The following is a 27,033-nucleotide window of genomic DNA, read 5'->3' as shown; positions in this document are numbered from 1 at the left end:
GCCACCGCTTTGGTATATTTCATTATAGCAATTTTATCATTTTTAATCAAAGAGAGAAAATGGGCCGTATGCTAGATTTTTAAAATTTCAAATTAGCTATCCATTTATTGCAAACTATATATAGTGTGTTAAATGCCATGGTGGATTCACTTCAAACAACGTAATGCAGTGCCACCAGAAGGAGGTTTCTACTTCACTTTCCTGAGATATTAACATTTTTGTGATTTTAAGTCAAAAATCAGATTTTTTACATAAAATCGTAATTTCTCAACTTTATCGGCATTAAAATACAAATTTGATTTTTATTTCGCCAACTGCAATAAATTTTCCACAAGAAAACAATATTTCCGTTGAAAAATTCGCGCTACTGAACACATTAGCCGCCCAAAGAATAACAAACCGCAAAACCCATGTTTTTTTGAGGGGGGAAGAACTCAATTGTGGTTCGTGCAATGAATTTTCCATCAAAATTTCCGGGGCTTCACCAAAATTGCCATATTTTATAAGTATTCCAAGGTCAAACTCACTTTTACATTTTTTAAAAACTGTTCTTAGTAAAATCTCCTTTGCGAGGCTGAAAAACCTGGAGGTGATATCGAACCCAAGAAGAGCGGCAACCCAAGAAAATCGTACATGTCATATTTTTAATAAAAACATTTATTAGTTGGTACCAAAAATCAGATTCATTTGTCTCATAAACTGCACATAATTAAAGAATTGAAATCACATGCAAAGACATTAGGGAAAGAAGGGAAGAAGTCCTCCATGCAGTTACGTCTGTTGCTCAACGTTCACGCTTGTGTATCAAATTCAAAGAAAATAATTTCTAACACATTCATCAGTTAATTTGCAAAAAAGTGCATAATTTGGAGTCATTTTCATTGTAATTTTTCTTTAATTATGTCACTTTATGAGAAAAATGAATCTGATAAATGTCAAATTTGTGTTTTATTGATGTTAAAGTTGAAAAATTACGATTTTATGTAAAAAAAACTGATTTTTGACTAAAATCACAAAAATGTTAATATGATATCTTAGCAAAAAAGAGTCAAAATAGAAACCTCGTTCTGGTGGCACTGAACTACGTTTGATTTCGTGAATCCACAATGGCAGTATTGAAATTTAACCCTGTAACACCCTGTATAGAATAGAATATTATCAACATAAACTAATACTTTAAAAATCTAGAAGTAACTGCTCAAAGAAGAACAAAGTGTTTACAAGGCAGTCGTCCGTTAATAATAGATGAAAGACAGCTTTTGCGTTAGGAGAACGTTAAGAAAATTCTATCCAACCCAGGAAAATTTGAAAAATAAGAAGTGATGAGAAGCTGGAAAGACTATTTATCTACGAATATGGATCTACCAACATAGGGCTGAAATAAAAGTACGGAGACTGAAATGGATAGTTTTAAGTGTTAGATGTATCGAACCCTTTTTTATTCACGAATGATCTTGGTAAAAAAGCAAATTCCATTTTAACTGCCAAGCTTTTGACCTATTTTAAAGTCGTCTCTAAATATGTCTACAAAATGGTATAATTAAGTTTTTAATAGACGATTTCAGAATTTCTTTGCAGAACGACTCATCCTGAGTCCTCATTCATCGACGGGACTGAGTCGTTCTTCAAAAAAATTTGAAATTATCTATTAAAAACTCAATTATGCCGATTTATAGACATATTTTGTTTTGCCCTGATGATGACCTTAGAATAGAACGAAAGCGTGGCGGTAACAATCGAATTTGCTTTTTCATCAAGACCATACCGTGATCCTTAATTATTCGTGAAAAGGATAGGACAGATTTTTAGAATGGTGCCATGAAAAGGTATGTCCGTTCCAGAAACAGATGTCAGAAGATGTGGAAGCAGAAGTAAGCCAGTTGGGAGTTAGAACATGGCGGGATAAGTCAGATATGTTTGGAAAAAAAATTACCAATGAAGCCAGCGATAGAAGAAAAAAGCAATAAATAAGTAATTAAAAACGTATTGTGTATCAAACAAATTGATATGAACGTGAAGGAGGTGATGGACTTTGGAACTCGTGGGAGACAAAAGTGGAGAAAGGCTAAAAGGCGGTGGACAGGAAGATTCTTCCATTGCGAGACTGCGAACAAACCACCTCTAACGCAGCTGCTTCAACTTGGCTTGTGAAGAATCTTCTTATGAGAAAACATCAGGAAAACGGCATTCATCGTGTGAGTTTTTTCCTATTCCATATTTCCTTAATTTTATTCCTTAGGGATTGCGCATACGTAAATATGAATTCATTTATTTTTAGCAATAGTTTAAAGACTTCTTAATTATATTTTAAGTTTTTTTTTATATTGTTTCAAGAAGAATAGATTTTATTATTTTGTAAAAATTTAAGTTTGAAGATTCAATTTAAAAGAAATAATTGGATTGAATAAATTCTGTTTCCCTTACATTGCTTTTTATTTTTAAATTTTTCCTTTTAATGAAATAATAGTAATAGTAAAAAAAATTACAATTATTATTGTAATTGTTAAAATTGTATTTTAATTTTTTCATAAAAAAGACCCTAAAAGTCTAACAATTGTAATAAATTTGTTAAGAAACTACATGTTATCGTGTACATGATTTCAGTTATTTCTCAAATATTAGTTTTAAACAGTAATCGTATAATTTCTCGTGTCAATAATTCCTACTAACAATTTGTATAAATTGGTATTTCTGAGATATTTGAGCACACTGGGAAATAGGGACCAGGTGGCAGCAACAAGTTGGCTTCAATGGTCCACTGAATGTTTATCGAACCGTTAACTCTATCTCGTTCAGCTAACATGTGTACGCTAAAAAAAATTAGTAACTTATCAATACCAGAGAAAAATTATAACAAACAAAAACTTAATAAGTACAAAGACGAAATTCAGACGTAATATTCCTCTAATCAGAGTTAGGGACAAATTCTACCGTGATAATCATTTTAGTGGTAATAATACGGTTAGAAAGATATTAATGCATGAATAAATTAAAGTGGTTCGTAATATCTTCAAATTATACCCAATTATATTCTTTCTTCTTCGAAGGGAATTACGTTCATATTTCATTCCGGTGAATTTAACTAGTTTGTCTCTGGCTTTTCATAATCTAAATTTAATTTCATTATTAATTACCCCAAAATGGAGAACGATTTATATATAAATTAAACTCTGAGTGAAATTATTTACTTGTAGCTAGTTATTAACCTTTTTTTCAGTTGTATTTTATTTAATTAAATTAAAGGTATTTGATGAGCCCCCTAACTGAAGGGTGCAACTCCTTGGCTTTATATAGAGAGCTTGTAGGATTGCCACTCGATATGAGAATCGTGGTTGAACACGGCAGCGAGTATTTGCATCCCCTATTCTGGTTTTTGGAGGAAATATGGGTCATTTTATTGTAAACTGCTCAAAAACTTATAGGGCTATTACAAATTTTGTAGTATTTACTTTCCATAGAATTTTTATTTTATTTTTGTTATAAATTGCGTTACAATTTATCAGAGATTATTATGTTTTCTTACTGAAGGAAAATCTAATTTGTTAATTGGCCACAATAATTTTTTTTAAACAGATAATACAGTGTTAGTTCCTCTGTTAGTTAAAACCTCTGTGCAACAACTCTGCCTCTATGAGGTCTGGCATTGTCATCCAGAAAGCGAAAATCCCTGCCAACGAGCTACCTGGTTTGAGGGATGTATTCCTCGATAATTTCTTGTACATAAAGCATTACGGTGAGGTTACCTTCAACAATATGGAATCGAGTTCGTCCTGTAGTGTAAATCCCAGCCCAACAATTACACCGCCTCCTCCAAACTGCACTGAAGGGAGCACGAACTGGGGCATCGTACGCACCCCCATTCTCGGTAGATTCTTCGTCGCCTGCTATCACTATACTGACAGAAACGCGAATCATCAGTAAACATAAGTGTTCTCTTCTCGCTCGCTGCACCATATTCTCCTGATCTGCTGGTGGCGGGCTGTTGCTGCAGTTCGTCTCAAAGGGGCATACGATGGGTGGCCAATACGAATCGTTTGTATTGATAAAGCCTTGCCAAAATATCTATGTACTTAATTCAGGATCTGGCGGGCACTATGGAAAGGGTTATAATATTTCTGTCCTCCCTTATGGTCGTAATGCGCTGAGATACACTACCAGGCCTCCTATTGGCACTTCCAGTCTCTAGGAACGTCAGCATCTGCGATATCCACTTGCCGGTGACTCTTTCCCACAATAATACTGCGAACTTCTGGTTCATGATGATGTCTTTCCATCGTTAAAGAGAATACAACTCGAAGAAAAGTCGAGAAAATTGTTTGTTTAAAAATGACTAGTCTTCATGTTAACTATTGTTAAGTAAATCTGTTTTCAAAAATGAGGATTAACATTTGTTTATTTTTGGTTTGTATTTTTTATTTGTTTTATCCAACTAACGGTAAATTTAATTAAAATTAATAGAATAAGAAAGAATTACAAATATCCCTATTAGTTTTTGTGCAGTTTACATAGTAATGATAGTTTTATAAGCGCGTGTTGAGAGTGAGTGTATTTATTGGCGTGAACGTGTAGTGTGCGAGGGCCGATGGCGAAATATCGAGCATCCAATCGACCCTTAATTAGGTTAGTAATGAAATGCCGCAACGGTTTAGACGTTGACATGTAAGGTAAAGGTCCTTTGTTCGAATCCAGCGGCCCTGAAAACGAACAGGGCTACAAATGGGCTTTTTGTTTCAAAAACACCGGCACCGCTCGGGTTGATATGACTTCAGCTATTAGCTAGAGGACGGATGAATATCAATTATTACATCACCTAACTGAACGGTATGTAAAGAAGTATGTATTTAAGGATTAGGAAGTGCAGGCGTTTGGGGCTGAAATAACATAGCTGTTAACAGCTCAGGGAGCCGAACTTCGAAGGCTGGCGGATGACCGGCGTCTGATCCCGGTGAATGTACATGAGTTTGCAGACTTGAGCTTATATAAATCATCATAATTTGTACCCTAAAGAGTGAAATATCTCGACTACAATTGAGAATCAAACGTTGAACCATAAGGACTTTTCAGTTCAAACTGACATTTAGGATATCCTCTTAAAGTAGTGAAGTTGGTTAACTGCCCCCTGTATATCGTGTAAAGGGAGGCTCCAGAATGCTCCCTTGTGAGCCAGCTTAAGATCTCGCTGTGTTCTGCCTAACTTTAAAGAAACATTCAGCCCTCATACCTAGGATCATGTATTAGGTGCTGGTTACAATGTTCTTCAGTTTCCTTAGTAATCCTTAAGAATGTAGTGGGACTATTAAAATATAATTATTAACAATTAATTAAGGTTTTCAGTTGAGATGAAAAAGTCAATGGCACGAGGGGGATTCGAACCCACGATCTTCGGCTTGATACGCCGCTGCTCTACCACTTGAGCTATCGTGACCTCGATCCACTCAACCACACCTTTAGAATTTTCCCTCCTTTTTGCCATTTTTCAAATGTCGTGTAATCAATTTGATTCTCGGCGACGAATGAAATGGCCACGGAGAGCTTTAGTGAAGGATACTTCATTTCAAACTTATTAAATTGATTAGTTTCGTGGTCCGCTTGACCAATTAATATCATACAATTAATTAAGGTTTTTAGTTGAGATAAAAAAGTCAATGGCACAAGCGGGATTCGAATCGAATTCAAATCGAAAAAGGAGGGTAAATTCTAAAGGTGTGGTTGAGATGGGAGGTTGGTGTCCGAGTGGGTCGAGGTCACTATAGCTCAAATGGTAGAGCAGGGGCGTACCAAGCCGAAGATCGTGGGTTCGAATCCCGCTCGTGCCATTGACTTTTTTATCTCAACTAAAAACCTTAATTAATTGTATGATATTAATTGGTCAAGCGGCCCACGAAACTAGTGAATTTAATAATTATTAACAATACAACAACTGCATGAATACCCATGAATGTCATTTTGTTACTGAGAATCTAAATCAAATATCGATTTTGTTTATATTTTATTGTATCGACCCTTCAATTTGTAATAGTAAAAAAATCAGTTATTTTCTTTTCATAATATGAATATTCAGGAAGCTTGGCTAGATTAAATAATCAATCATCATCATGTGCAAGTTTTTTTTCTTAAAATCGCCAAAAACCCAACGATGCTCAAAAAATTTTTTGTCCCCGCTCTCCGTTTCGACAGGCGGCAATAAAATTGTAAATTTGTCGAGATTAACGAAATTAATTACCGCGGTACGTTTGTAATGGTTGGGGGGTTGGCCGAAGTGGGCGGCCGTTCTTCCACGGTGGGAAAAGGGTTCCGGGTTGTCCTATTCACGGCCCAATGATCGATCACTTCCACCTCAAACGAAATACATACTAACAGCCCTTATGTAACGGTAATAGTTAAATCGATCAATCTGCATAAATCGTTGAAGAGCATAAAAAAAGTCAACCCCTCGACCTCATTCATGAAAAAAGATGATACCGTAAAAGTGGTATTTGTTCCAAATTTTATGACGAATTACTATTAAAAAGTAATTAAACAAAATTAATTAATTTTTAAATATTACATTAAAAAACCCGAATATGATCTACATTTAAGAAGCGACCCTCTACATAGGCATATACTAAATACTAAAGATCAGTAATATTTTTAAATTACATAGATTTTCTAAACTATTACTTTACTTTATTCGAAGAATTACTTTATTTAATAAAAAAATAATAAAACGATTAAAATAGTCGATTACTAATAGTTTATTCTTGGTGTTTGCCTACGTCCCTTTGAAGGGAGAGTTTAGTGTCTCATCGATCTACTCGCCCATTTATGCCTTTGAACCTCCCTAGGCAATTACCTCACCGACACCCTAAACCCCAGCAGGCCTCGTTCTCGTCCTGCTCCTCGGGGCTGTACGGCTTTATACTTCCACCACGTCAGTTGTGAGACATGACGTCTTCCGATATCTCTCTCGTATAGCACAAAATGGATCGTTTTACTGTTACCGGTTCCTCCTCGGACCGTTGACAATCCACCCGGTCACTGGGTACCAGGGGCTCAGTGTTGATTTTTCCGAGGCTATTTATTTTTTCTAAAAACTCCAGGGGCTTCGTACTGTTTGAAACAGTGAAACCTCGGGGTGAAATAATTATTTTTTTCTTTTTTCCCATTTGTAACCAAGCATACAGATATGTCTAGTCTTGGCGTTAATTTGTAATTTCTTTAACTCTTAACTCCCTAAATATTGATGTGTTTAAATATCAATCCTAAGAAAAGATGAAACTTAACAGCACTCTCCGCAAAAGATGAAACTTTAACTTTCTACAGAAAAAAAAAAACTATGTACCTAAATACTTTGACCAGAGGCTGAAATGGAAAAGACATAGGCAACATACTAAAGCTAGATGCTATTAAACATTGGCCAGAAATAATACAGCAAAAAATGATAAATTCCAGTTTGGCGTACTGGTTATACACCACAAACCGCTCTAGTAATGTGGCCAAAATACGTACGATCCCTCAATAAATATGGAAACAACTCCATCTCCGATCCTAACACATTTATGAAGAAAAGGTAGCTTTCGAAAGTACCTCTTAATTCTTGAGATACAAGGAAGCTAAAATAAATGGCTATAACGGTACCTGACAAAGTAGATAGTTCGTATAACAGACTACTTTGCCCCACCCTTCAGGGATTCCATGGTAAACTGACGGTTAGGGATGGTTATGATTATGAATTAAAGATATTACAGGGAGTGGCGTAGGCGTAAAAGGGTTGAATTACATCCTACCAAGGACCCCTTCGCCTGGTTCCACCTATCTTCCAAGCTGAGATCTATTTAATCCATAAAAAAATGAAAGGTGCATGGATCTAAATATTTTCGGAAGGGATCCACGGTACACTGATGGATCAAGGATATTACACAGGATGTGTAGGGAGAAAGGGGCCGAATTACTCCTATCAAAATTCCTTGGACTGGTTCCAGATTTTTTTCCAAAATGCGGCCTTCAATCCATAAAGAAGAACAGGACGTGCATAGATATAGATACTTTCGGACAGTCAGCTAAAAGGCACTAAAAGCGTATAATTTTAGCTCCAAACTAGATAATTAAATTACCTTAAAAAAACGAAGATTGATTGATGACGTTGATGCAGGTTTGGGGACAGGAAGGTAAAAAATAAAGTGCGCCGGCTGACGATCAAGCCAGAATGGGCAGTCTTCTTACCCATGTGATCGGAACAGCGCCTTGGAGAGTGTGGTAAAGTTGGAATTGTGAAAATTGGCTAACAAACGAAAAAACTTCAATATGGACAAAAGCACCATTCTCAGAAAAGAAAGGCGAATGTGCTCATTTTTCGCAGCAAGATTTGAGAAAAATTGTAGGCCTCTATAATGGCCCTCTGAGCTAACTTAGAAAGATAAGCAAAACCGACAAAACTGACTCTCTCTCAAGAAGACCAAAGTCATGCTTTGTGATTGTGAAGCCCTAATTTTACTTTATAAAATTTAGACAGCCATTTTGATACAAAACTTTAAAAGAACACGTTTTATTTTCCGATTTTCTTTCGATATTCAATACTTGCTTTCATTAAAATTCAAACAATACAGAATTATATTATATAATTGTCTGTGTTTCACGAGACAATTTACGTGAATAAAGTATAAAAAGGATCAAATAAGAAAATACCTTTTTTTGCACTATGGAAGATATTATCACATTTCTTCCAAAAAGAGGTTGATACACTCCAAGCCTGAAACAGAAGTAATTCAATTTACCCATAGTTTTAGACTGTTTAATAATTATTTATTCTGATTTATTCCAAACGCTCTCAACCAAAAAGAAATATGCGCATATATTTTAGAAAACGGTGGTGATTTTAAATAAAAAATTATATGTTTTATGGTGTATTTCATTTGTTTGAATAACACAAATGGAAAATTGAGCCGGATACAGACAAAATGAGAGTTGTCCCAATCAAGCGTGAATCGCCGTCACTTCCATGAATTAGCCGGAACGAAACTATAATCCCGCCTTTGTTGTACAGAGAAAAAAAAAGAGAACTGTGCTTACAACAATAAACCGGCTCAATAATTTCGAAATTATGAAACAATAATTATAAAACGAACGCTTTTAAGACTAACGGACCTCGCTCCTTCAGTTTATCACACCCCTATTCGAAAACCTTTAATCAATCCATACCTTCATAAAAATCTAATAAGCTAAAAAAGTAAATTACATTTTGTCCTAAATAATGTGCAATATTTTGCGGTACACAACGTAAATATTCGGTCATTAAACAAAATAACATGCATAAATTACCATAAAGTCGATCTTGTCGACTCTACGTTTTAACAATGTCGGCATATAAAATAAATGTAAAAAATTATTATTTTTTTAAATCATCGAATTTTCCATTTAAGGTATTGCAATTATTGTGTATTATTTACTTTTAGTCTCTATCTATGTTTCAAAGTATTTTAACAAACCAAAGACATTACTACTACTACTATTACTACTACAAAAACGGAAGGACACCCCCAGTTTCTAACTAATGGGTAAATTGTATTGAGGGGTGATACGAGTTAAATGCAACAATAATGTCTGGCAATTGGGAATTCTTCATTATGAGGAAAATGTCATCAAACGTACCTTTTTAACTAATTTATTGACCAATTTTTTTAATCTCAAATGAATCCAATCAAGATCATTCGTAATCAGATCAGCAGTAATAGGAGAGAGACTTCCTTCCATTGCAACACCATCAAGTTGCTCATAAAATTATTGTATATTGTATACAATAAATTAAAAATGGTTATTTTTATAATTATTGTATCACCAATTTGTTGCTAATCAGGATGCGGTCACAAAGAAGTATTTTAACTTCACCAAGCTTTCGATCTTTATACAGTCTTCTTCAAAGCTCTACAGACAATTACAACAATTTGGGCTTACCATTAATAAATTAAGAGAAGTCAACTTACACTTTACATCGTCATAAATAAATTTGATTACAGTAATACATTTTCTAAACGTCTAAAAAACTTTTAAAAGCAATATACAACATTAATTAAAACCTTTAATTAAAGTTATTTATAAAATTAAAATTAAAAAGCGTGACTAATTTTTTTTATAAATGTAGGAAGGTAACCAACGATAATGTTGAAGGAATGACATAGTTAACATTAAACGATGTCTAAATCAAATCACTGTAGATGACTCTAAGATTGTTAACATCCCTTCTTAAATTCAATGAATTAACATCTGCTTTAATGTGAAGCATTTCTTTTATAATTCTCCTTCCCAAGACTTTTTCCATATCAACAACCTTCACTTCAAAAAAATTATGTCATGGTGATGTTTGGACAAAGCAGTTCCTGGTCTACCCACGTCAGAACAACCGTACCTTTGTTGTCTCCCTCTTTCCCCAAGGTACTGTTTTGTCTGACCATAATATATCAATGGACAGTTTTTGGGATGGAATATACGATATTTCTGGAGGCGGATCTTTACATTTTAGTTTTGAAAATATTTTCCTTCCAATTGGATTATTGAATTTTAAAAAAAACTACATCACTGAGTTTATTCTCTAAAAGTAACTTAATTTTTTTAGTAGCATCACCAATATAAACAATAGGACAAGATCTCCACCTTCCCGTTGTTAATAAGTTCTTTTCTTTAAGGAATCAACTTTTTAATAAGTGATGTGGGACTACCAATACTTTTTAACATGACGGTCATCCTTGTGAAAAGACTCATCATTTAACTTTAGTGCTCTGTCAGTGAGATAAACAGCTACATTTATTTTCATTAAAAAATGATGAGATGCAAAATGCACCACTCTAACCCTGATGGACGGCTTCGGGTACCAGTTGGTAATGATTGATCCATCATCCCTTCCGATTACCAAAAGGTCCAAAAACGTAAGGACGCCCCAAGTTTCTAACTAATGGGTAAATTGTAGTGAGGGGTGATAAGTGTTAAATGCAGCAAATGTCTACCAATTGGGAACTTTTTATTATGAGGAAAAGGTCATCAACATATTTTTTAACTAATTTATTGTCAAATTTATATCTCAAATGAATCTAATCAAGAAGATCGTTCGTAATCAGGTCAATAATCCTCCCATTGCAACGCAATCAAGTTGCTCATAAACATAGTAAAAGGTTGTTTATTAAGTGTAAAATTGAAAAGCACTTGAAGATTCTATTTATAAAGAGGCAAAGATCCGTTAAACCCGCCATACTTGAATGTAATGAAGAAGTGTTTCCCTTTGCGCCGTTAATTGAAAATGTTTTATGCCCATATATTTTCAGTTTTAAAAATTCATTATAAAATATTATTGATAATTGCCAGATGTTGCAAACTTAATAACGGGCGCCCAATTATTTTATTTAAATTAATTTTTATTTACCTCTCATTTATTACCTTTATTGACCTTACAAAAACTCACCCGATCTCAATAGTTTCCCAGGGAGCTTTAGATGTTTTTGGTGCTCCTTTAGAAAAACTTGCATGAACGTACGTATATGAGTGTGCGTATAAAGTGTGATAGTGCTTAATAAATTATTAAATTGATTACTATTACATTTATAAAATAAAGAAAATTAAAATACACTTTTCATTTTGCAAATAAGTTTGTAGGTTTTTTTTTTTTAAATGGAGGTTTATATGATGAATTATCTCATGGATATGATGCTGAAAGATGAATTATCTCATAAATTTGCTTTAGTATGTTGTCTGGCAAGTGAAGAGTATGTAATATCAGAAAGAGACATAATAAGAAGAGAACGTTTTGCCCCATGCAAAATTATTCACATACACAAGTAGATAAAAAGTGACATCTGAGAAGAAATTTGACCCATTATTGGAGTCGTTTGAAGACTGTGAATTGTGAACATAATGGATGTGAATTAATCCATAATGGACTCACGTACCGGTTACTTCTGTTTCCTTTTCTTCCTCTGCGACAGCAGACTGACGTCGAATCCCCCCCCCCACAAGATTTAAGAGACAACTTATCAGACTTTTTTGAAAGTTACTATTTAGGATTATTATTTTAGGACTGATACCTGTTTTGATAATCTAAACTCAACTTGCTTTAACGATCATTTCGAGACCTCACCCCTAACACTTCATACACGCCAACTTTTCATTGGTTGCTCTTCACAAGCGTCTTCCTGGTCAAGTTATTACCAGGAGAAAAAGAAAGATATATTAAGGCTACAAATAAATTATTTAAGCAATAATACACAATGCCAATTGTGAACACAAAACCACTATGACACCACAGGAACAGCACCACGCTTTATGCCCTGAAGATGATCCGAATAAAGGTCGAAACGTCGGCAAAAAATAAAAAAAGGTGTTTTTCTAAACTACCTCATTCTCGACCGCTCCCCACGACTTCAACAAATTATGAAACAACCGGTCACTAAGAAATACACACTAATTTTTATCAATAATCGATAAAGGTGTATGTTATATATTTGATTTGTTAATTGTCAGAAGTTACGACAATGTGCACGACGCCGGATCGGCCGTTGTAATATGCATATGTCACTTTAGAAAATGAAACTAAAGAAGGAAATGAACGGAAATAATTCATGAGGTGTAGGTGTAGAATAAGACATGCGAGTTGTATGCTATGCGAGTGAAGTGGTCCACCTGAAAGATTAACGAAGTTAGGAACGCGGTTGTTTTGTGTGTGCCCGGTGAGGGTCCGTAGACTTTGCTATAGCAGATAGAGATATCACTTTGCCGAATTCAAACGAACCCGGGCGCATATTTCCGGCATGTTTTTCCTTCCTGGGGAAATAGTTTTAATTGTGATATGTCTCGGATGGATGAAAACGAGGAGTCTGAACATCAAGTTGTTTTCTCGACATAACACCTGTTAATAACAATCGTCACTATTAATTGTTTGAAAACTAGATTTATGTTTATATAAGGTATTGGTTGAAATGAAAAAATTAGTGTCACGAGCGGGATTCGAACCACGAACTTCGGCTAAATACGCTGCTGTTCTACCACTTGAGTTATCGTGACTTCGATCCACTCGGACACCAACTTCCCACTTAAACCTATCTTTCGAAATTTCTCTCCTTTTTGCCATTTTTCATTTCAATTAATTTATTGAAATTAATTAATTGAAAAAAGTTATTTGGTCATTCGTACCACGAAATATAATGGATTTAATAAGTAAAACGAAGTATATCTTCACTAAAGCTCTCCGTGGCCATTTCATTTGTCGCATAATTACACAACATTTGAAAAATGGTAAAAAGGAGGGAAAATTCAAAAGGTGCGGTTGAGATGGGAAGTTGGTGTCCGAGTGGATCTAGGTCACGATATCTCAAGTTGTAGAGCAGCGGCATATCAAGCCGAAGGCGTGGGTTCGAATCCCGCTCGTGACACTGGCTTTTTTATTTCAACCAATACCTTACACAAAGATTAATTAATTGAAAGAAGTTATTTGGTTAATCAGACCACGAAATATAATGGATTTAACATACCAGAAATTGCTCACCATTCAACATAGAAAATATATTTTAAAAAACTTTCACCTACGAAAATCTACGACAGATTGCTTGATATAGTTAAACGATTGCAAGGTTTTAACCGCTTCACCAATGTAATATAAAACTTCGCCTTTGGGGACATTAGATTTCAATTCTATTTAATTATGCAGAATGCCCAACCTCTTAGTTTGTTTGTTTTGAAATAATTGGCTGTTCATTCATAGTAAAGCTAGTTCAAACAAACCGAATGTATTTTTCGTTGAACGAAGGCCGCATTTAGATAAAATTTATGGTATTCCTCGTGATCCCTGACGAGTTGTATTGTTGTACACAATTCAATTTGTGCTCCTAATCTTCCAATAAATTGGTCGTTATCGCGGCCTTTTGAAAGAGACTGATAAACTGAAATGCGGTATTATAAATTTCTGACGTCTGACGACCGCGTGCCAACCAATTATAGAGATTGCAATTTCTGTATAATGGAAACTAAATATGTAATCTGTGGATTGCTCTCTCTGAGGATCCAGGCTTTGGACTGATTTTTTAATTAATGCTGCAAACATTTCCCACATAACTACTGACAAATTATACTTAGCTTAGTTCTGTTTATTCATTTAAAATTACATTAATCAGTCCAAATAGCTCAAATTGAATTAATTACCGGCGACAAACCATCTAAGAAACAAGCTAATTTTCTTCATGAACATCATGCAAGCATGTATAGCGAGACTACTAATGAACAAAATAAATCAATTTAGTAGCTTTCTCTCTACCCAGGCAATTTTTTATATAGATTACTTTTATTGTTACTGTTTATTGTTTAGTTTTGAGTCCTTCCACATCGGATCATCGCCATGAGCAATCAGCATGTCCAAAGGAAGCAAAAAGCCAAATAATAGAATTTTTTGTACACAATTATTTTAAAAAAGATTATTAAACAAGTCCGGCAACGTTTATTGGTTTAGAAATCTTTCAAACCAAATTCGTCCTTTTGAAATATTTAAATTCATCTTTTTGCAAATCGGATTTGTCCTTTTGTAAATCAAATTTACCCTATCGCAAATCACATCCACCCTTTCACAAATAAAATTCACTCCTTTGCGAATCAAATTCATCCTTTTACAAAATTATGAATTTAATTGGCAAAAAAAGGGATTTTGATGCGTAAAAGTATGAATTTGAATTGTGAAACGGTGAATTAAATGTGCAAAAGAGTGACTTTGATTAGCAAAAAATTAATTTCATTTGCAAAGAGTGAATCTGATTTGTAAAAGGGAGAATTAAATTTGTAAAACGGTAAATCTGATCCGGAAAAAGTGACTTTGGATTTGAAAAAAGAGTGAATTTAATTTGCAAAACGGTGAAATTGAATTGATAAAAGAGGAATTCGATTAGCATAAAAGTCGATTTGATTTTGGAAAAATGGGTATTTAATTTGGAGCAAAAAGCATTTAATTTGCAAAAACTGAATTTGATTTGCAAAAGAGTGAATTAGATTTGGAAAAGAATAAATTTCATAGGTAAAATAGTTAATTTTATTTTGATTAGAATGAATTTTATTTACAAAAGAGTGAATTCGATTTGGATAAGAATAAATTTCATTGGCAAAAGAGTTAATTTTACTTGGATTAAAATGAATTCAATTTGCAAAAAGAGTGAATTTGATTTGGACAAGACTGAATTTTACTTATAAAAGTAAGGATTTGATTTGAATAGGGTATTTGATGGAGAAAAGAGTGTTAAATAGAAAGTTATTTATTTTCTTCCAATTTATAACACTACACGAGTAAAAATTGATACGAAAAGTGTTCGAATGGACTTTGTTATACTAGTCAGCCAAAATAGTATCATGACGATTGCTTTTATGTGAAAAAACAGTTAATAACTTCTTAAATATATATTTATTAAATTATATATATTAAATATATATTTTCCTTGATATCGCAAAGCTAAATAACAGAGGAATTCACGATGTTTACTCGATTCGAGAAATTCCCAATAAGATCGTGAACGCCCCCGAACAGGACCTAACAGAGTTAACATAAAGATTGTAAATACCCCTAACATTGAAATCGTATTTTTTTGCAATTTCAGGGTCATTTTGTGCAATGAGTGGACAAACAAAACCAATCAAGTCTGCTATTTTACTAGGAAAAAGGGTTCTTTTAATAGGAGATTCAGTCGTATCAGTTGGCTTTACGTTTAAAATCTAAAAAAAAATTTATATAAATAAATTAAGTATTAATGTTAGGTTATAAGAATTAACAATTTATCGACAGATTTTATGAAAAAAAGTCGATTACATCGTTGGTAAGACCGAATCAATGTTTAATATTCTAAGATGCTTTTAAGCTTGAAGATGCAGACCTAAATATTTTGCTTCTATTTTTAAAAACTGTATTAGAAGTAGGCTGGGTTTCCGAGCAATCATTTATAGCAGGTCAAGTAAACCTCTTTACAATAAAACTTAACTCTGTACAAGGTTTTGAAATCTACTGTTTTTCTGAAATTAAAATTCTTATTAGAAAATTGCTAGAAAAATGCACAGAAAGTTGCGCTCTAACGGGTTAAATGGTTTTAGCGCGATTCGATCAATTTATAAAAGTACGCTTCTTTTTCGGTATATCTTTTTTTTTAAATAGGAATTTTGTTATCTTTAACATTCGATCTAAATCATGCCACACCTACGACTATCTGTGTATTAATTAAAACATATTATCATAAATTCTGGAGATAAAATCTTTCTGCTTGCAGCCCATGGAAAACCATGTGGAGTATGAAAACTACCCCGCCCCCTGGCTTAACATAAGTAATCAAGGTTCGTGTCCCTGCGGGTTAGGAACGTGGTTTTCTATGGCATCGATCTTCCGTATAAATAAAGCTATGCGAATTTCAAACTCGAGTTTTATGTAAAATGTTCAAAAAAATGTTTCACAGCTCGTTTTAACATAACCTTTTTAGACTATGTGTATAATTACAAATCAATTTATAATGATATTTTCTCAATGATTAAAAAAAATACAGATGTAAGTTTTTTAAAGAACATTTAATACTAATAGTAAGTGGAAAAATATAAAGAAATATACGGAAAGCTTAGTAAAACATGAAACTCAACCAATTTGAGGCAAAAACATCCCTCAAAAAATCTAAATTTTTGTCTTCTTGTAATAGTAAGCATTAGGAAACGGGCGATTTTATGTTAACCGTACAAACATTATTATTACTGTGTATACAAGGGAAAGATTAATTAATTAACGCGCAGTTTAATTGGTGTTTGGTAGGATGTGCTTCGAATTGGATGTCAGATGTCATCCCGGATTATCTCATGGTATCCTATCCTCCATGTTTGTTCACTAGGGGATGATCAATGATCATTAAACTTCGGTTTAAGTCGGACAAAAGGCCAAATCAATTAAACATACTTGTCATATTAAATCGTTAAATTGATTACTAACTATTTTCATTCGTTTAAAGCGTTGATCGAAAAATATCTCAACAATATCAAATATTCAACCGTTCCCACTTAAGTCAAGAAAAGCGGATTAGTGGGCTTTATCATATTAAAGAGATAATTAGAGATATCTGGATCCGTCAATATTGGTTCAGGGAGACCAGGGTTAATGAATGCAGTCGAGTTAAATTTTCTCTCCTTCAGATAAAATTTTCAAAAAAGCACGGCCAAAATTATTAAGTGGTCTTTTTTCTTCTTTATTTTGCCGTCTGCGTTTATAAATGGTTAACCAGTAGATCAGGTGCCGTGGGGATAAAAGGATAATGGACGGGTTTTTCATTGGAACCTCGTCTCTACCTCTTATAGCCAATTTGTATCAACTATATTGACATTATTATCATTTTATTCATGTGAGTTTATGACGACATATTTGTTACTTTGCATGGTAGCGCTAAGTAGTCGAGAGTGAAGAATTAAAACAGCACGATCGCTTTAAAAAGCCAAAAACGGATATCAATAATAAATAAAACCAAAGTCAATTAAATTCAAATAAACAAATTTCATTGTCAGAACTAAACTGTACTAATTACACCCGTAATTGCACGTTGTAATAGAAATGTGGCTCTAGGTTTGTGTTGTAATGAAAACCGCAAGCGCGAACATCGATTTTGCCCAAGGTAGTTCTGCCAACGATAATAGAAATTATCAATGAAAGTGTCGCCGGCGGTCCAGGAGTTTCGGCTTAAAATGTCACAAAATAATAAATTACACTTTGCCATTTATAGGTTGAAGAATAATTAATTGAATGGCGTGAAATCGATGGTTAACAAATATGAAATCCTAAAACGGTCTTGAAAAGGGAAATGTCGTAAAGTTTATGAGGACATAAATTATTTTTATGTTTTATCATTGCTAAATAAGCCCGCTTTAGTGGCATACTGTCGCCACTATGACATCATATATGTGATAAACAAAAGCTCGTTAGCTATTATCCAATAATGAATTTTAGATAATGACAAAATGTCATGTTGTTACTGTCTTATTTAGATCATCGCACTTTGTTATCGTAATACTTTTTGAATACATTTTTATACATTGAGAAAATAATATAGTTATAAACAAATCTGCCACGTCTGTTGGACTATGAATGGCAAGAGAAACCAGCCAGTGCTTGACCTCTCTTTTATTAGTTTGGAAAGATAGGAAGTCACCAGGCGAGGGGGATTGTAAGGGTGGGACGTTGAAGAAAGAATTTGGGCCAGTGGGTTAGGGTGGAGGGATAGTTTAGAGTGGAAATTGAAGAAGCGTGTTCGGATATGATCGATATGATCCTTCACGAATGGGCTTTTAAGCCCTTTATGGATCATTTGATTTGTGACGTAAAAGGGGGCATAGAGGTTACGGGAGGAACTTGCATTGAAAGGATTGAACCCGTTGGATGTGGAAGATTTGGCCGAGCCTTTCACAGTTCGTTCCGTATGTCGAATAGCTTTCACGAGTATTTTGTTAGCGGTTAGTTTGTTTTTTATGCTTAGTGTTGATGTTTATTTTAGTCCCAGTAGATGTCTGAGTATGCCATATCTCTTATTAAGTTCTTTTGGGTTGTTTCGCATGAAATTTTCGCTTCCAAGGGAAAGGCTTTTTAGTAAAATTACTATATAAAAAAAATTATTGCAAGTATTGGAAGCGTGACCAACTTTTTATGCCGGAACTGAAGAACTCTGAGTGTTGAAATGAAACAAAATATGAAACGCTTTTTGGACATGAACATAATTTTCGAAAAATTTTCCTTTGACGAAGTTGGCTAAATTCCTAAACAGGTGAAAATATGTTGGATACGAATCTGGAGAATAAGGTGGATGCTGAAGAACTTCGTAGCCGAGCTGTTTCAATTTGTTTTCAGTATGTTTTGAAACATGAGGCCTGGCGTTGTCGAGGAGGAGAATAGGACCTTTCCGATTAACCAATGCAGGTTGTTTTATGAGCAATTTTTTATGAATTTCGTCAATTTCCTTGCAGCACGATGTAGAGGTAATGGTCTCACCTCTAGGCAAAAAGAAGTACTGAATAATTCCAGCCATGGACCACACACCATGAATTTTTGGGTGTAAATTTGGTTTTGGCATGTGCCAAGGGAGGCGGTTTTGCGGGTTGAGAGGAAGAGAATTCCAGAGATTTGTGGCACGAGCTAGGAAGGACCGCTGAAATGTGGACGTTTTGTGACTAGGAAAATATAGGGCATTGGGAAACGAGCGGGTGTTAAGGAGTGGATAGAAGATTTGAATTGAAGTAGATTGAAAATATAGTGTGACTAATGTTTATGAAGTAAAGGAAGGAGCCTAGGAATACTTCCTACGGAAGGAGGAATAACGCCAGGATAGGTGTGAGACGGGACATTCGGGAGGCGCTGAAAATAAATCTGATACAACCGTACATCAAACTTTTTAGACGATTATTTTGTTCCTCCGAAAGTCCAAATAAGCGACACAGCTGTCAAAGAGGAGAAATATAAGGGATGAGACAAGGAGTGAAATGTAATACGTAGGTGTATGTCGGTTCAGTGTAAACCTTCTATTTAAGAAATGCTCAAGGTAGCGGATTTGGTCGGTCGGTCGTGTATTTTATGTGCATCGGTAGGCTGGTTTAACGTTTGAGGTAAACATTTTGCTTTTTTACTCGTTCAACCTGATTCAACCCGCCCAGAGTGCACCTCTCGGAAATTAGGTTCAGATAATGGATTGATTTTGTATCTAGGATTGAATTGTGTGTAGATAAGATTGAGGTGTCGTCTCCATAGATTGTGAGTTGTGTGTTTGGATGTGTATGTAATACATAAATCAGATAGTTCCTTTATAAAAATGAAGCGAATAACAGGGAAATACTTTTAAGAAAAACGTATTAGTACTGATAAAAACAAAGCCGAGTCTAAGTAGATTTCAGAGTTTTCTTAACTTAAAACAACAATGGTACAACATGGGAGTGTTGTTTTCTATTTATTTTTTAGGAAACCAGTGTTTTAGTTTTAATTTAAATGATTGATTTTGAATTTAATTTTTTTTTTATTTATGTTGAACTTTCAAGGAAAAACGAGGAAGTTACTGTTTCTGGAAAGAGAGAGGCTAAATCCAAACTTGTGAAGGCTTTGCGGGACGACCAAGCACATTTCAAACTTTTACGCCAATTGTTATATTTTTTCACAGTGTGAAAAAGTTATTTTACAGGAAAATTGACTCGTCTAGGAAAATTCGGACGCATGTGTAGTCCAGATCCATGTGAATGCGTGTATAACTCCCCCGTTAATTTAGTACAGCGGAGGCTGTTTGTAATCCACACGGTAATAATATATCATAAGTGAGTTCGGTCTCACATCTCTCTCCGGCTTAATAATTCAACTGATGAAAGCGCCACTGGTAAGCAACATTCCGAAGAGTTCGATCTAGGAAAAAAGTAGATTTTTTGACAATCTCATTGCCGATGTCCAAGGCATTCCCATAGAATTTCAGCTCGGTATAAGGACAGATTCAATTAATTTCGACCGTAAACAAACACAGTGGGAGTAGATTATAGTGATAGGAACTGCTGAGTTCTAGATTATATTCAACTTACTATGTAAGTAAGTAAAACCTTACCTCTAAATTGCCTATAAATACGTAACAAAATAATGCTAACGTACTCTCAAAGACATAACAGCGGACCTTGTATTTTTTTATTTTTAGTAATAACTATGTATAAATAGATTAATAGTTGACTTAAAACGTAAACGCAACATTAATAATAATTTCTTTCAATTAATTAATCTTTATTTAAGGTATTGGTGTAAATGAAAAAGTTAGTGTCACGAGCGTTTTCGAACCCACGACCTTCGGCTAAATACGCCGCTGCTCTACCACTTGAGCTTCGGTTCACTTGGACATCAACTTTCTACTTCAACCCAACATTCAAATTTTCCCTCTTTTTTGCCATTTTTCAAATGTCGTGTAATCAGGATTCGATTCTCGGTGACAAATGAAATAGCCACGGAGAGCTTTAGTGAAAATATACTTCGTTTTACTTATATCGTGGTTCATTTCATTTCAACCAATACTTTACATAAGTATTAATTAATTGAAAGAAGTTATTTAGTCAATCGAACCACGAAATATAATGGAATTAATAATAATAATAACAATAATATGGCACATAAATAAAATAATAATATTTGCAAGTATGTACATTACAAATAAAATTACAACAAAAAATAATATTTTGGTACATTCTTGCCTGCTATCAAAAAGCAAAGCTTGTACTATACAGCAGGAGTTTTTGGAGATCCTCAGAAAATAAACATATCTTTACAAAAGCATAATGGAAAACAAACAAATAAAGAAACATAATACAGAATAAACGTGTAGTATGAAAAAACAAACAATCAAATTAAATCTTGGCTTTTAAATATCTTAATTACAATTTAAAATTTTTGAAATTATAATTTTTTGCCTTTTTTGTAGTTTTTGAAATGATCCTCTCTTTAAAAAAATTTAAAAAAAACAACGCGTGTTAGCTAATGAATTGTGTCTTGTGTTATATTCATTGATGTAACTAGTTACAAGAGTATTTTTACATATATACAAACATAAACATTAAGAAAGATTTGGTATAGAATCATTACATTAAATTCATTATATAATTTTTTTCGGATTATATCTATAAGGTTTACGTAAAATAATTTTAAGCGTTTATAGTTACATCTAGTTACATACAAGCTTAGTATAGCATTTATTAGTAAACCCCCCCCACCAGGAAACAATACCATAGGCTATGGATTGTGCAAGAGAAAAATATACTGCCCTTAAGAGTTCAATTTTCAGAAAATTCCGTAAATTCTAAATTGATAAAAAGCTTTCTCTGACGGGAGACCAAAGAATCAATATGTAAATTAAATCTCAAATTTGGGTACAAGGTCAACCCAAAATATCTAACACTGTAAGCAAAAGGGATTAATAACATGTTGATTGCCTTCATAGAGGGATACTAATCCTTTTACTCTCTTTAGATTAAGAAAGAAAATCAGTTCAATTTCATTCTTTCCAGAGCGAACTAATCGAGTGAGTTAATTGGTTTTTAATTGATTTCATTTGATGAAACAACTTTTAATTTTTTTAAACGTGTTTTAAGTCGAGCCACGCTCGGGTGGTGCTTTCCCAAAGACGGACGTAGTAGCCTTCGTTACCAAGTTCAAGTTTTGGGACCATCCACGTTAAAATACATAGTTTTAGGGTCACGGGAAGTCTCGAAGGAAAACAAAGTATTGGTTGACCACGATGTAGGACGAGTAGAGTTCTGGTTTTTCTTGCCCCTACCACATTACGGAACAGTCATTTAACGATAGGTAGTCAACTCCAAATCCTTAATCTAAGGGTCTAAAACAGTCATCAGAAAGATTCATGAGAATAGACGTTCCGCATCAGGTTCTTGAGAACGTTTTGCCTCATGTGCCATGCGTTACATCCTTTTAAAAATATGGGGTATTATCGACTCCATGCACGTACCGATTGCCATACAGAACGATACCCATTAGCTCCATTTATGGTGATAATGCTCGACCCCATGTAGCTCTAGTTGTCATCCATTACTTAGAGGACATAGGGATTCCCACAATGAATTGGCCAGCACGTTCTCCTATAGAACACTTAGGGGACATGATAAAGAGACGGTTAAAGAATGGGATTCTGTTTTACGAGACGAAATCCGATCTCTTATTTACTCAATGCCTAGGAGATTTAAGTCCTTCCGCGTGGCCAGAGGAGGAAATATTTAACTAAGAGTAAGACTAGGCAATAAATTGTTAGTCAAATTTTAATGTACCACTAAATAATTTTCCTATTTTTTGAGTGGATTTCCTTTCAAACCATCAAAATTAAATATATTCTTTTAAAACTCGTGAATTTCATGATGCCCGTTTACGTTAGTTTAAATTAAAATAAGTATGTTATAATTCGATAAAAAATACATATTGTTTTACGTAAAAGTGTATTATAGAAATAAACTAGTGCTTCAATACAAACTACAGTTTTACTAAAGGACAGTCACGTGTACCCAAAGAAAGTGCCTACTAACTTGTTTTTAAGAATTGTAGTGCGGTTGATAAAGTTAAAAATTGTTGTGTGTCCATATGTTTTGTTTGAGTGCGTGTATTTATTAGCGTGAATGGCGAGGGGTGAGGGTGAAATATAACGTTGAGAGCGTATGAGTGTGTGTTCGAGGTCGATGGAATTATATTTATAAAAGTTCTCTAGATTAGTTTGAGTATAGGTCGGTGGAGGAATATCAAGTACTCCACTGACCAAACGGAATGAGTGTATTGTATGGATGTATTTATGTGTATGAATGTATTTATTTGTATGAATGTAGTGTTTGAAAGGGTAAATAGAATATAGACTTAGTTGGGGGCTGAAATGACCTAGATGTCGGAAGCCCCAGTCAAAAAAAAATATATATATATAAAAAAATAAAAAATGCATGTGTGATTGGGTTTGTACATAGGAGTTTGTATGTATTTATTGTATGAGTGAGTGTGAGAATGACTAGTTTTAGGGAACGTAAGGGCGGCGAAAGGACCAAAGAAGTCGATGGCGCCCGACTAGAGCCCAACCTCGGAGTCGCTCAGGCACCAAGGTGGGTGACTCCCCCTGATCTATCAGGCCTCCTAGGAGGTCTCGTAATTCTAATAATAATAATAACAATACTTTATTTCCTAAATGTAGGACCATCCTTGGCAATATTATTCTCCTCCCTCACTCTCCCCCTTCCATTGACAGTTTTTGAGGGTTTTCAAGTATCAAAGGTATAGAAAGGAAGAGAGAAAGATACAAAAAAAATAGAATGTAACACTTAACTAAGTAAAAATACAAATATTGTGTAAACAAACATGTAAAAGAGAAAAAAATGGAACAAATAAAATACAAACCATTGTGAAGAACGAGTGAGAATGTTTAAAAATTGAACTGCTGTACTACAAAGTATCCATAATGCCACGCAAAGCGTGCAAATTTAATGAGTGGTCGGCAATAAGAGTCGAGCAGAGAATTGAGCTGGGATTCACTAAGCTTGGAAGTACCCAGGTAAAGCATACGGAACTCGGCAAGAACAGTACATATTGCTAAATAATGGAATAAGTCCTCTCTTGCATTTAGGTTACAGACAGAGCACCAGGTAATTTATCGGTCCATCCATGGAGTGTAAGATATAAATTCGATTAATTAACCTCATAAAACAAATTTGATTGAATGTTTAGTTTGTTGTAAAACAAGAACCTGGACGATGATATGGCACTAGTCGCAGCCGCTTCCCTATGATTCTCGCCTATTTAATCAAATGATAAATAAAGTATAGACATCATTCATATCGCTAAATATCGCCGCAGGATCAATTAGGCTACATCGATGTTAATTGCATATCGAAATATATCGTTCACCATCGACGTTACTGATAATGAACATCACTCACCGAAAAACCGAAACAATTGATATGTCGGAATAAACATCATCAAGGTGACCACCAATACTGATGTAAATTGGTAACAGACTGGTCGTGCATATTCGTGCCAGTGGGAATAACGAAAACTTTTCCAAAAAGCTCATGTGATACGAAAAGACCTTACCTTTACCAAAAGACTGTGTTAAAATGTGGGTAATTGTAATACAAAAAAGTAACCCTACCCTACCGAACCGTAAACCTAATCCGTTACTAACCATAAGCCTAATCCAAACTCTAATCCCACCTAACATAATCTTTCCCTAATTTTAACTCTAGTCCTACCTTTACCTATACCTAACGTAACAGTCTTTGACTCTACCTTTTCTTACCATACCTTACCTATCTAATAATAATAAACAAAACCTAATCTAACCCAACCCGTGAGCATTCCTTGGTAATGCGAGTTCGGTGACGCAAAAATGATTACATACAAAAAATGCGTATCCAGCCCAAAAACATATCCATGTTAAAAAAATTCCATCCGGGTATTCTTCACAAATTTGTGTTTCAGGGAACTCTGAACTCTACGATGAAGTTAGAAAGACTGTACGCGAAAAATGTCACAGCGTTGCCTAACTTTGGAAAACTGCAAAAAGGATTTCTATTCCAGAAAGATAACGTTCGGCCCAACATTTGCTCACAAAGCAGGGAAATCCGAATTCTGTTATGACTAGTTAAATGATATTTATGTCAAAAAGAGAAATAAATTTCATGTGATGGGTTTGGATAAAGCGAAGGACAAAAAAAGGAAAAAACAACGAAGAAATTTAATTAATATTTAAAATTGATCTTGAATGAATTAATAAAATTGTTTCACCCAAATGTCAACCAAAATTTAGTCACCTTTTTTTACTAGAGGAAATCTAAATTAACTGTTTAGAATGGAATAATCGCTGAGAGTCAAGACCTCAGGCTCGCCGGGTGTATTCTTGGGCGGTTTTTTTTTTTGTTTTTAATTATTTTCCTTTCGCCGTTTTTAGTACACAATTTAGTACAAATTTATTAGAATTGATTATATATAGCCTACTTTGTCTCAAGGAAAAATTAATAGTTTAGCAGAAGTAATTCCCGCGTAGGAATTTTTGGACAACCATCCCAAAGTACCAGCTTTCCCGCACCTGTTTGAAGGAAACCTAATGACAGAGGATCGCAGTGGGATATATTTTGAATAGTAATTTCATTTAATATTAAAAGAAGAAAAAATATAATTTTTTAAATGAAACAAACTGTATTTTTCTTGATTTTAAGCTAATGTAGAAGTAATTTAGAATAGAGTTCACGTCAGAAATATGCACCTTGTAATTTACCCTGAATAGATTTTTTTATCAAGAAAAATTTATTATTTTTTCAAAGAGAATATGAATGCAATATTTCTAACGTACGTAATATTAAAAATATTTAATTAGACATGTGATCGCAATAACGAATGTGAATTCATAATTTATTTTGTTTTCTTTCAAATTCTCAAAATTTTCACACTTACATTTCCAAATTCCAAATTTTTACCAAATGCCACTGTCGACACTCTTCATTATTTTTGCATTCATCATTCCAGAACTACTAGGAGTCACTGATAAAACATATGGAGCGAGAAGTGCCAATAAAGGGGAATTCCCTTTCGCCGTTTTTATCTATGGTAATTTGTTCTGCGGCGGGAGTCTTATGACAATGAGTAAGGTTTTAAGCGCTGCACACTGTTTTTTTCTCTGGGACCGAAACGATAGGAAAGTTTACCTTAATATAAAAACTGCAAAAGTAATTGGGGGAACGGTGAATTACACGGACCGGTCAGACGGTTACCAAGAAAGGACGATAAAACAGTACAGCCTTCACCGGGGGTTCCAGCGCCGGCAGGATGGTAGCTTCTTCCACGACATCGCGACGGCAGAACTGAGCGAACCTTTCGTCCCGAGCAGCACACTGCAGCCCATGAAGATCGTATCAAGAAACAAGGAGGAATTCAAGAAGGCCTGGGAACAATTCGTCGTATCCGGAAAACCCTGTATGGCTATGGGATGGGGGGTTACAGATTACCCAAACACCAAGGGTGAAGTCCCGTCAACGGTCCTGATGGTCATCGAAGTCAAGCCGTGGGAAGAGCGCAGATGCAGAGAAACGGCGTGGAAAGCCGAAGATTTGGTGACTAAATTTGGTGAAATATGCGCTTCTTCTGGTAAACAGGGCGAAGCCTTTTGCGACGGCGACTCAGGCAGTCCGTTGGTTTGCGAAGGTTATGTGTACGCTTTGGCCACGGCCAATTGGGACTGCATCGACATCACTTTACCACAGTACTTCCTCCTTTACTGGTTTTATCTCGATTATTTCGATTTTAATGAACGGAGCTATGCCCTATACGGACGAACCGGTGTTGAGTTCAGTGTCATTGTACTCAGTCTCCTTCTCGTTCTAAACAACTACGTTTAATTTTTTACGTACACAATTTAACACATCTATACACAAAAATTCGCTTCTTGATACTTTCAAAATACACTCTTTCAATCACATGATTTAATACTTTTATAATATAAAATTTGACATATTATATAAATATTTGTTATAACGACGGGAATT

At 34.5% G+C, this 27,033-nt stretch overlaps 2 protein-coding genes across 5 annotated transcripts in view; one reads left to right on the top strand and one right to left on the bottom strand.

Annotated features, from left to right (window-relative positions):
• LOC106664304 overlaps window positions 1–27,033 on the bottom strand; it is a 167,789-nt gene that overhangs the window by 124,839 nt on the left and 15,917 nt on the right. For all 4 annotated transcript variants that reach the window (XM_014389909.2, XM_014389908.2, XM_014389910.2 and 1 more), the window contains exon 2: window positions 8,665–8,728. The gene's annotated coding sequence lies outside the window, so the exon portion shown is untranslated. The remainder of the gene's footprint in view (window positions 1–8,664; window positions 8,729–27,033) is intronic.
• On the top strand, window positions 25,877–26,966 carry LOC106664302 (factor V activator RVV-V alpha-like). Its single transcript, XM_014389906.2, has one exon. It carries the CDS (start codon window positions 25,972–25,974, stop codon window positions 26,884–26,886), a length of 915 nt encoding a protein of 304 aa, XP_014245392.1. The 5' UTR covers window positions 25,877–25,971; the 3' UTR covers window positions 26,887–26,966.

The sequence above is a fragment of the Cimex lectularius genome, unplaced genomic scaffold (assembly GCF_000648675.2).
Source record: "Cimex lectularius strain Harlan isolate CLEC.00 unplaced genomic scaffold, Clec_2.1 scaffold190, whole genome shotgun sequence".
NCBI lineage: Eukaryota > Metazoa > Arthropoda > Insecta > Hemiptera > Cimicidae > Cimex > Cimex lectularius.
Note: the sequence above shows the minus strand (reverse complement) of the source record. Positions and strands in the feature narration are given on the sequence as shown.